Here is a 12,381-nt window from a genome sequence, read left to right as displayed (position 1 = left end):
AGTGTGGATTATGATGACAACAAAGTCAATGGTGCTGTCTCTTGTGGGTAACAATTTTCTCTTTAAGAAGGATGTAGCGCTATTTAGTGTGATGAGGACGTGCTTTGGGGCCAGGCTCCCTGGGTTCAAATCCTGCCTCTGCCACTTCCTAGCTGGGTGACCTGAAGTATGTCACCCAGTCTCTCCAAGCTTGATTTCTGTCATCTGTAATACAGGGATGGTAATAATAGAAACCATCCTGACACACTGGATTATTGTGAGAATAAAAGTGGGTGAGCGAAACGGGCTTAGCAAAGTGCCTGACTCACAGTAATTGCTCAAGTGATAAAAGCTCATATTATTGGTTTCTGGAATGTAATAGGCATCTTATCAGGAAAATAAATAGTTTATAGAAGTTGTACCCTTGTCAGTAACCACCCACAGCCATTAATTAAAATACCAAAAAATAAGATTAAAAACTAACAACAAAACTCTAATAAGTTCATTTTAATTACCCAAACCCAACATTAATGGAGAAATATGGAGACACTTATTCTAAAAACTTTTTGAAAACAAAAGATGCTATGGTGATGAAAGCCAGGTGTCATGGTCCACTCCTGTGTAGATGCTCACAGAGACAATCCCAGGCTCCTGGCTGCTTCATCAAGAGATGGGGGGCCCCCAAGAGCAGGATTCATCTGCATTTCCAAGTGCTGTCCAGGGTCCTCCTTCAGAGCAAAATATATAGCTAGACCTCTACTACCCTACTTAGAAAGTTAAGCAACTGTGGAGGATTACTTCCTGCTATGGTCTGAATGTTTGTGCCTTCCCCAAGTTCACATGTTGAATCCTCCCAAAGTTGATGGTTTCGGAGGTGGGGCCTTTTGGAGTCGATTAGGTCATGAGGGTGGAGCCCTCATGAATGGGATGGTTATTCTTATAAGAGACCCCTCACCCCTTCCACCGCATGAGGACATAGAGAAATTACTGACTATACCAGGAAGAGGGTCTTAGTAGAACTCAACCATACTGGCACCTTGGTCTTGATCTTCCCCACCTTCAGAACTGTGAGAAATAAATTTCTCTGGTTTATAAGCCACCCAGTCTATGGTATTTTGTTACAGCAGCCTGAATAGACCAAGACACTTCCTTTTTTTGCCACATTAAAATCTTGAAAGGACATGGCTTTTAATGAGTACGAAACTCTAACTAAATGCTTACACTTAAGTTTCAGCAGGTGACTTCCTAATTTAAGTTTTAATGGCCCCTCCTTCCCCATTTCCTGCTTTAATTACAAGTTTCCAAAGGCACCACCATTTAGTTCTGCAATTCTGTCAGTAAATACGTGAACTCTTCCTTGTTTCAGGCTGCCAAGTAAAAATGAAGTTATAATCTGTGCCCCTGCCTGTTGCAGGACAAGAAAAAAAGAGGGTTACTATTAATTATTACACATGCCGTGATGGCTACCTGTACAAGGATGTTCTGCATGTAGGTGATCTCACATTTGTATTAAAACATGATCAGAACTACATTGAGAATTCCATGCTCGTCACCTAACCAGTACTCCAGCCACCTCTCACGTGCCCACACTTGAACGTGGTCCCCCCACCCTTCATTGCTTGTCCTCTGAAATAGGGGCTAGGACATCTACCTTGATAACATAACTCAGTTATGGTGTATTCTTTCCGATCCCTTATTTCTGCTGCCTGGGAGCACGTCTCAACTAAACTATCTGCACTGCACACAAGTCTGTCTCAGACTCTGCTTTCTGGAAAACTCAAGTTAACACATATAAATATATACCAATGTATGTATTTTTACATATATATATAAATATACATTATATTAATATACATAATATAGAATCCCAGGCTAGGGAAATAAAAAGAAATAGGGACCTCCAAGTATATTCCTCTCACCACGTATCATTTCAAAGGTCAGTAGACCTCCTGCATCGGCACTGTTTTTTTAAAGTGCATGAACTTGTCAGCTAAGGTTCATCCTTACCAAGCAATAATAAGGAGATAAACACTGCCCTGAGTGTCTTCAAATTCAGCTCAAGTGTCTATTATTTGCAAATACAGTGTATGGCTGTGGGCCTCAGCTGCTTGGGGGAGGACAAGCCTTCCCTGGGAACACACCTGCCATATTTAGAAGAACCCACCAGGTAGTGGTCTGCCGTTCTCAGATCTCCTGTGGATTCTAAACTGCTTTCCTTAGCCCCTTCAGTCTCCAGACCTCCGAGCCTGCTAAGCTACGCTGTAAACTGCTAGCTAAACTTCGAAATCACTGTATCAGTCCTGAAGAGTTAATGCATTCCAAAGTACTTAATTTTCTCCTAGGGAGTCATCTGCTCGTTGGTAGGAAATAGATGACTAAGCAATCGTTATCAACCCCACCAGATAATTCTCGCACAGGGGAGTAAATAATCCAGGGACAACATGCACTCCAAAACTTACTTATTGTGAAATCAAGGAGGCAGGCGGTATTTCATTGACTGTTAGAGGACAAACCATGACATCACCGCTCATGCTGTTATTAGTATCATATATTTTCCCTGAACATGATAGGATTTCTTTTCTGGATTTCATAGTAAGTATTTCAGGCAAAAGTCTTAAGTAATAGATTGAAATGTTGTTATTTGCCTTGACACATCATTTAATTTGAGTTTCTATAAATTAGGAAAAATATTATCTCAGACTACAATTACAAACACCTTGAATCAAAGGACTGCTTTTATCTTAACTAAAATACAAATCAGTACACCAATCAACATACATGTATTGAATATGTCCTATAGAGAAGGTGCTGTCCTAGGCATAGTTGAGTGTAGAAATGAGTGTCAGACATGATCCCTGACTTCACAGGTGTTAGAAAGCTATCATATTATTCATACTTTTAGTGTTAGACATGTTTAATAAAGAATTATATTAATAGCGGTTTAAGAATTTCAATTGCTAGAGTTAAGAATCATATTAAGAAAAATAGCAATTTTCCAGAAATCATTATTTAATACTTTTTAGAGTCTAAGACTTTTAGCCTTTTTCAAAATAGAAGTTTAAGTATGTTGTCTTCACAGTAAATTTAATATAGTAAAATTTTCATTCAAGTGACATTATTTCTATTTAAAGTTTTGATACAGTAATTCATGAAACCAAATTCCAACTTCTTAAGAAATGCCTCTTTTTGGATCATGGAAACATTTTCTATAAACCCTGTATTGGGGTCTCTATATCAATAGATATAGAGTGATGTCAGATTCTTGGTCTACTCTTGAGATACCAAACACACATCCCATCTGGACATTGTCTTGAACTAAATCCTTAAACAAAATTAAGTGATACATTTTAGTCAAACTCAGGTCTAGGTGCTGCCAGGCTAGCGGATGGGGTGCAGTAACTCCTCCAGAAGGCCCTGGCCCTCCTTAGGCCCAGCAGACGTCATTTTCTTTGTTTAAATTGAATTCGGCATTGTCCTTCCGGCTGCTGGACACCCACCAAATGGAGAGAACTCTAAAAGCAGAAATGCAGAAAATATAGAAGTTAAGGGACATAAGCCAACAGTTTGGACCTAAGGTTTATTCAATGTGATTGTTCCTGAAACGTACAGAGTTTAGGTTTGAAAGACTGGAAGGTTTTGCTTGATGAGTTCTCCATGGCAAGCATCAATTTTAGCCTTCCGTTCAAGGGACAGCAAAGGAGGCAATTCCCTTATTCTAATAGCAGCCTCTTCACAGTTTCACATACCCCAGTGCTATGGGCCTGCCACCCACCTTTCACTTTATATCTGGATAAAGAGGATACCCTTTAATAAAAGCTCTTCCTACATTCCTGGCCCCCAATCTGTGACATTTCATGTATAATCGCTGGGTGAGACCTCTATGCCACATGTTACAGACGTTCATAAGACAACATGGTGTTGGTGGTGCGAACCACTATTACAGGGGACCTAAGATCACAATTTTCCATAAGGATGTTTTGTGGTTCCAGATGTTCTGATACGTTATGTTATGTCTTAGTTATGAACAAGGGGTGAATGTGTGTGGGGGCTAGGGGAGGTCAGTTCATTGCAAAGAATATAGGGTTGACCAAAAAGTTTACTCGGGTTTTTCCGTAAGATGTTACGGAAAAACCCGAACAATCTATTTGGCCAATCCAATACAAAGAGTTTGTTGAAGCTTAGGAGCTTGAATAAGAAAAGGAACCTGTTCTGTCAGCCCTGAGGGTTGGGGGAAGATGAGGAGTGAGGAAGGAGGAGGGCGATCCAATTTAGATCATCCTTTTTTTGTCATCAGTTTGAAAGAAAGGGCTCCTCCCCAAGGGGATTCTTAGGGCAGTTGACAGAATGAGTTGCAGAACTTCCACGGACTCTCTGAAATTGCAGTCACAATTTTGTGTGTATGAAGAAGTGTGTACTTTTCTAGAAAGGGGATCCATAGGTTTTGTGAGATTTTCTAAGAATCCATGCCCCTACCCCCAAAGGTAAAGCAGAGCAAAACGAATCAACCAAATAAAACCGCACTGTGTTGGCAAAAAATGTGCTTGTTTTTGGGAGAGAATTGAAGTGGGTCTTCTTATGAATGCTCAAAACGGAATAGTAGTCCCCATTGCCAGCAACTGGACATGGCTGACCAATCACGGATCCTGGAAAGTTTTGTAATGTTTCCTTATTGTTTGGTTCTTATTGGGAGAGAACTAAGATTAAATTACTTTCTTCACACCGTTTAAGGTAAAATAAAACACTGTTACAAAAGTAAAATCACAGGGACGCTAGCCTTTGCTTTTTGCTCTTGTGGCAAGTATATTCCTTTGGGGGAGCTGGTTTCCAAGTCCTGTGATTTCCCTGGACTTGACAACAGGGTGTCTGGAACATGCCCTGGCAACCCATCCCCCTCCTACAAGAGCTTGGTAATTGGAAGGTCATTTCCTGTATTTTTTGATCACCTCCTTTCACAACTTGGTAACATAAGTCCAATAATTAAATAATTTTAATTGATCTTTCTAAAATAGAAACTGTGAAATGAAATGCCCTTTGAGATGAGAATTCTCTCAGACTTGTATTTTTTACAAACTGGGGTAACATTTCTTTGAAAAATGTTCTTAGTAGGGTCAAAAGAGAAATAGGATGTATGTTTTTTTAAAAAAAAGTATAATAAATACAACTAATAGAATTCCTAGCTAGGAAGAAAGTGCTGGGAAAAATCCTGCCTAAGGATCTGGTCAAAATGACTCATCTCCAGAGTTAGGTGTCCTATGGTTTTGACAAATGACATCCTTCTAATGTGAAAAGGCATTCCTGTGTCTTCTTGCTGGTGGGAAAATAGTTAGATGCTGAGTCAGTCGTGGGCAAAATTGTGACATCTAACTTGGAGGATCAGAAACTAGTATTTGGTGCCTGTAAATCCTGGCCCCAGTCTTCATTTTGCCAACAAAACTGTACTCAGCGGAAAACCTTTGTGAAGGGTGTTTTGATTTCCCTTTCATCGTCAGATTTTGAGAGCTCTTTATCACTGTTGCTTGTACTCAAAATAGAAGTGCAAAAGAAATCAAGGCAAAGTGCTGAAATGTGCATATTTGTGAGTAATATAATATTTTCTGTGTCATTTATACACTTACAGAATTTCTACTAAAATGTCACCCAAGAGTTTTATTTATCCCTCTGTATATTAGCCCTTATTATATCAAGAGTAAATCATAGCACAAAATGCTATGTGAATAGCCCTGAGATTGCAATGCTTAATTTCTCAGCTTCACCCTCAGTTTAAATAACACCTTTTTATCCAGAGTTTTCAAAGGGACTTCCAAACATTTGGAATTAAATGGAACTTTCCCTTGTTTCCTAAGACAGTGGTCCTCAAAGTGAGGCAGCAGCAGCACCCAGAACTTGTCAGAAATAGAAATTCTCAAGCCCCTTCCCAGATATACTTATCAAGAACTCTAGGGCTAGGGCCCAGGATTCCATGTTCTAACAAGCCCCCCATCCCAGCTAATTCTGATGCTCACACCAGTTTGAGGGCCACTGGTCTAAGAGAACAGAACTATAGCAACACAGAGGAGTGAAATGATTGAGATACCCAATGGTCAGAGGTCAGAAAAGGTCATGGCCTTTTCATTTATGTTCACTGTTTCTACTGTGGGTTAATTTCCTTTGTGCCATTGCTTTCCAAATGGACCAAGGGCTCTGACTTGCCTCCAAAACTCACGGTTCACTTTTGGACCCACAGACATGTCTTTCTAGGGAAACAAGCCCAACATCAAGGCCATGTCTATTTTACCCTGGGAAAAGGGTTAAAATTGGTAAATTCATTGAGGAGCTCCTAACACTAAGTGGTGGAAATGCTACTTTTAGGTCCTGGTCTTGTGATAATGGGGCACATAGAATTGACCTGGAATTAAGGGAGTATCTTCTCAGTCTGCAGAGATCATCTGTTAAGATGAGTCTAAGTGAGGAAATCAGTCAGCTCATCCCCAGTAATGAAAACCAAAGAGTTAGAGTTTATATCAAATTTGAAAGTCATGCTATTCAAAATTCTGAAAACACTTACCTGTCTTGGCAATGGGTCTAGAAGACTACAGTCATAATAATACAATATTAAAATAATAAATATTTGAATCTCCAACAGAGCCAGCCACCTGAAAGAAAAAGAAAATAAAATTGGTGTTTGGTTGTGAAAGATACATAAATATCTACCAGTAAAGAATATCTATAAATTACACATATTTCAGAGCAAATGTGCTCTTCTTTGCAATATAAACTTTTACTATTAGAAGGATAGAGTAAAGAAGGGTAGTTGGGATGATTACATTGCTTTAAAATGTATGTAAAATGCTTAGCCAGTGGAAGCACTTAATGAATGAGATCCCAGCTCTCTCTCCTAAGTTTGAGATCTGTCCTTTCTAATATGGTAACCGGTAGCTACATGTGGCTGTTATTTAAATAAATTTAAATTTATCAAAATAAAAAATTTCAGTTCCTCAGTTGCACTAACCGCATTTTAAGTGCTCAATGGCCATAAGTGGTTACCGGCCACCATACTGAGCAGTACATATTTAGAACTTTGCTATGATCACAGAAATCTCCATTGGACAGTCCTGTCTGATTTAGACCCTTATTGCCCACTGGAAATTACTGCCTAAATGTTCTGTAGGCACCTAAAACTCCCCATAACTACCAAATATTTTCCTTTTGTAATCCTGCACTCAGTCTCCAAGTTTTTTTTTTTTTTTTTTTTTTTAGAAATTCACGTTCTTTTATTTATTTATTTATTTATTTATTTTTGGCTGTGTTGGGTCTTCGTTTCTGTGCGAGGGCTTTCACTAGTTGTGGCAAGTGGGGACCACTCTTCATCGCGGTGCGTGGGCCTCTCACCATCGCGGCCTCTCTTGTTGCGGAGCACAGGCTCCAGACGCGCAGGCTCAGTAATTGTGGCTAACGGGCCCAGTTGCTCCGTGGCATGTGGGATCTTCCCAGACCAGGGCTCGAACCCGTGTCCCCTGCATTGGCAGGCAGATTCTCAACCACTGCGCCACCAGGGAAGCCCAGTCTCCAAGTTTTTTGATCATACACCTCTCATAATAAAATGTTTGAGCATACTCTACAATATATTGATAATCATTTATTTATAGATTGTATAGCATACAACCGTATTAGTTTATTGTCGACTTGGTAGACACATATACATAGAAATTTAAAAACCGACAAAAGTGTAGATGGAATTCTGCTACATCTCCTGGCATCCCAAGTGGGTTGTTTTGAGCTCTCCTTAGGGAAGGCAAACCATTTTAGGGGGAATGGCCCCTAATAAGTACGATTAGTCCAACATCAGAAAACTGTTCATCATCACAGACCCAATCGTCTCCATTCCCCTTCCTGTCCAGTTAGGCACCGAGGTGTTTTATCTTCCAAATGTTTCCCCAGTCCCTCTCCTTATCCCCTATCTCCAGTCCCTCCACTGCTCCCCAGTGTAGGTCTTCATCATCTATTTATGTCCTGGATTCCTGAATCACCTGGGTTTCCAGATGGGTTGCTTTGTTTCCAGTGTCACCTCTCTCCACTCTATCCTTCACTCTCCCACTAGAGTAAACTCTCTAAAACAGAAATCTATCACTGTTTCCTCATTTTACACACATGCATACATACACACACATACCACCTGTCAATGCTTCTCATTTCCTTCCAAATGCCACAGGGAACACCGCCAGCCCTTGAAGATCTGCTGCCTCCCTATTTCTCCAGACTCCTCTCCCCCATAGCTCCTCCTTGAAACCCGTGCTCTTGCCACACCGCATACTTGAGTTCCCTGAATGGTGATGTTCTCTGTTGCAAGCCCTTCCCCTGCCTGAGGCTCAGTTTCCCCTGGAGGCATTCCCTGATCTCTTGCTTCTGGGCTGAGGTGTCCTTCCTCTCCATTCCATGGCTCCCAGGGCACATTTCAGCCTTTGTATCTATTGCACTGAACTGTGATTGCTTATTGGCCATCCCTCTCCTGGGGTTATATTGTTGGGCCTTAACACAGTGCAGAGGGCTCTGCTGGTGCCTAATAATGCTGACTGAATAGATGAATAGATGATGGAAGGTGATGCCTCCATAAAGCAGATTCAATTTCCTTACCTTTCCATCCTTTTCTATGTTTCTGTGGCACTTTTAACATCCCTCAACTAACACCCTTATCCTACAATCCCACTCTATTACATTAATTGTTTTCATGTCTGTCTCCCCTTATAGACTATCGTCTTCACAAAAGCAGGAACCATGTCTTATTTATCACTGAATCCTCAATGTTTGTTGACTGCATGAGTGAATGAATGAACATGAATGATCTGCTATTCATATCAGATAATTAGATTTGTTTCCCACTGGTATTCTTGAAACATCTTGCCTATATTTTACTTCAGATGAAATCTGGACCACTCCAGGTGTTGTTAGGACCTACTTGGATACCAGATCAATTCTTCACGAATATTTGTGATGTAAACTTAATCCTACCTACTTAGAAATGCTAAAGATAATTCATTCCAACTGAGTGTCAATGTCTATGAAATAGAACGTCCCAATCTTCATCGATTCGGATCAAAGTTAGCAGCGATTCCAATAAAAAGCAATTTTGCTAATTTGCAGGTTCAGAATCTCTCACAACTAAGTTTCTGTCAAACTTCTAACAAATTAGGATGTCCACTTCTGGCCATGATGGTTGTCCTCGGGACTTGAGCTTTTCAAAGCAGCCCGTGATGGGCACACCATGTCCAATTTCCTTAAGATATATCCAAATGTTTATTCTTTAGATTCTCTACAGAATGACTGACTATCCCCTTAACGTTATGGGCACATTAAAGACTTCATTTTGTTCTGTGAGACAAGCCATTGGACAGTTTTAAACAAATTTGAATTAAGTTTTAAAAGGATCATTTGGCTGCTACATTGAGAATAAAATATAATGTGATGCTAGAAGACTGATTAGGAAGCCATTATAATCTTCCAGGCGATGGAAAGTGGTGACTTGGACCAGGATGATGGAATAGTCATGGTTAGCATCTGTATGTACTTTGTAGGATAGGCTGATGGTTTGCATGGCAGATGTGAAAAACATAAAGAGTCAAGGACGACTCCAAGTTTTTGGCCTGAGGAAATGCAAGGATATAGCAGTGGGGAAGGCTGAAGGAGGAACATGTTGAAGAGCTCACTTCTGGACCTGTTCAGGGCAGCTTGCTATAGACCAGTGCCTCGGAGACATCCAATGGAGATGTTGAGTGGAGGTTGGGGAGGAGCCTGGTGTTTGGGTGGGGATTCAATCAGGGCTGGAGGTACAAGAGATATAAATACAGAGTCATCGCTATTCAGACAATTATTTAAAGCCAAGGGACAGGATGAAGTCACTTAAATAGAAAAAAATAAGAAATCTGAGGAGAGAGCCCTGGGGCAGTCCAAAATTTGGAGGTTAGAAATGTGAAGAAGATGAGCAAAGGAGCCTGAGAAGTAGCCAGAGGGGTAGGAAAATGGAAAGAGAGTGATTATCTCCAAAGCCCCGTGAAGAAGGCGTTTCACGGAGGCCGCGAATTCCCTATCTAATGGGAAAGGTGGCAACGAGTACCCACGTGTAAAATGAAACATTAACATTCCCGCTTACATAAAACAGCCAATTCTTCTCAGTCCTTAGCACCCTTCCTAGAAGTAAATTAGATGAGCTCACTAACCGGACATTTTGTGTTTGGTAGAATAAGCAGCGACTTCCCGATATTCAGCGGTTACCTGGCAGCAGTAGAAAAATGCTTGCTAATTTTGCATTTGTGAGTTATAAAACCGTTTTTGGATAAAGGTTCTCCTTTATCCAAACAAATCCTATTTTCTTAGAACTCTGTTTTCAGCCCTTCTCTAACTTTAGCTTGCCATGACCGGAGGGCTTCTCTGAACTCAGCCCCCTGGGGAAAATGTGCCTGGTATCCTTCCTCTCCAGTCCCTGGAGCAGAGGCACCGCGGCAATAAGGACAATGGACCATTTGGCGGGGTAGGTGGGGCCGTTCCAGGGAAGAAGTCCCTCCAGTCAGAGGGTAACCAAGGCACAGACTTAGAAGGGGCCCTGGAACACCTAGGGGCCTGCAAGTTGTCTACTCCCTGTAGAAGGGGGCTTGAATGTGTCATGTGACAGTGTTGGGACTTTGACCCTGAACATACAACAGACCTTGTGAATAAATTGTACTGAAAAATTATACTTATATGTGAAAATGAAGGTTCTTTAAACATTATTATACATAAGAGGCCCTCAATGAATATTTCCTCTATCACGCAAATAAGTCATGTAAACAAGAAATAGTTCCTATGCTATTTAAGAGCACACATTGAACTATTTTAGAAACATAATGCATGTTTTGATTAGAAATAGAGCTAATGTTTATCAGTTCATTAAAATAGTTTTCCACTAGAACCTGTAAGCATTTCCTTAACTAACTTTAGTCCCTGTGATGTTCTTAAAAATCATAAAACTGAATTTCCTTTAAGGTAAAACTATAGTTCAGGCTTTTGACCAACTAATTCTGTGTGCATGGTGAGGCTTTAGTATTTTTCTTCTTTTATTTTTGAGGGTTAAGTTAGTTTAGTTATTAAATTAGTATTAGTTATTGAAATAATATAAATATTAATATTACATTTACATTTACTATCATTTCTAAACATTTTGCTATTCTGGTTAAAAAAAAAAGTAAGATGAGTTAATAATACAGATAATAAAGTAATATGTGCTAAAACTCTTATTTTCTCCAAATCCAAATATTTGGATATTCTAGCAGAATTACCTAAATTATCCACTAAATAAAGTTAATTTTTTTGCAACGGCAAAAAATAAATTGTGCTTTCAAGCCTTTACCATGTTACTGAATTTTGTTCGATGTCTAAAACATCAGGGACTAACACATACATACCTGTGACATTAAAAGCTCCGTTACTCCAAAGAAAATGAGCCTCATAAATCCGTATTTTTACAAAAGCTCCTCAGAAGCAAGCTGAGCTATGTTCATGCTAGGAATGTTTTCTTAATACTTCTAATGTCAAAACAGTGAAAATAATGAGGCATATTATTTATAATATGTATTTTTTACACTTACAAGAACAACATTACACATCTACAAATAAAGCTCATTAAAATATAAACATGTTGAAAACTCCTTAAATACTGAGTACTTGTGTGTTTTCCCCGTTTGTAAATAAATGTTCAAGCTACACAGAACACAAAGGCCTACCCTTTGTGAGGACTCTACCCTCACATTGCTAGTAATGCACATGGAGAGATGGGAAAGGTAACAATGTAAGACAAATGTGGAAACAGAAGGGCTACGGAGATTTGAGGTCTGGAGCAAGCACTGTAACCCAGAGTTGACCAGCTCTATGTGGAGGTGACACCTGAGCTAGACCTGGATGGAAGGACAGGCTTCAATAAGTAGACATGTTGAGTGGGGGCATTCTAGACCCAGTATAGAGTGAGAGTGAGGGGAGGAATGGGCATGGTAGTCAGGGGACAACTGGTAGACCCTCTGGGGTGGGCGCTCCCACATGTTCAGAAAGATGTGTCTGTGTCAGATTTTTGGAGAGTCTGGAGTTCTAGGCTGATGAGTTTGGCTGGCAGGCAGTGGTGCCAGTGTCTTAACAAGACAGTGACAATTAGAGCTAATTATTTAAGGAAAATTCATCTGTATGTAGTGAGTAAGATGAATTGAAAGAAGAGATAATACAGCTGGGGGAAGGGTAAGAAAATGATGACATCACCTGGGGCATGACGACCTGGTTTAGGAGGTGGGCGTAGACACGGCGGGCCGAGAAGAGGGAGGAGCAAAGGGGGCTCCAGAAGCCCAGACCTAGGAGATCAGTGAGACATGGAAGAGAAACCGAGAGTACAGGAGGAATGCTAGGGTTAGC

The 12,381-nt window shown here is 40.3% G+C and overlaps 1 protein-coding gene across 3 annotated transcripts in view; it reads right to left on the bottom strand.

Moving 5' to 3' along the window:
• Positions 1 to 2,421: 2,421 nt before the first annotated feature.
• The window catches only part of LOC132374637 (24-hydroxycholesterol 7-alpha-hydroxylase), a 68,637-nt gene continuing 58,677 nt past the window's right edge, over positions 2,422 to 12,381 (bottom strand). For all 3 annotated transcript variants that reach the window (XM_059938564.1, XM_059938566.1, XM_059938565.1), the window contains 2 exons: positions 6,524 to 6,611; positions 2,422 to 3,491 (listed from right to left, as the gene is read on the bottom strand). In XM_059938564.1, the coding sequence (XP_059794547.1) occupies positions 3,420 to 3,491; positions 6,524 to 6,611 (160 nt within the window). In that variant the 3' untranslated portion in view covers positions 2,422 to 3,419. The remainder of the gene's footprint in view (positions 3,492 to 6,523; positions 6,612 to 12,381) is intronic.

The sequence above is a fragment of the Balaenoptera ricei genome, chromosome 11 (assembly GCF_028023285.1).
Source record: "Balaenoptera ricei isolate mBalRic1 chromosome 11, mBalRic1.hap2, whole genome shotgun sequence".
Classification (NCBI taxonomy): domain Eukaryota; kingdom Metazoa; phylum Chordata; class Mammalia; order Artiodactyla; family Balaenopteridae; genus Balaenoptera; species Balaenoptera ricei.
Note: the sequence above shows the minus strand (reverse complement) of the source record. Positions and strands in the feature narration are given on the sequence as shown.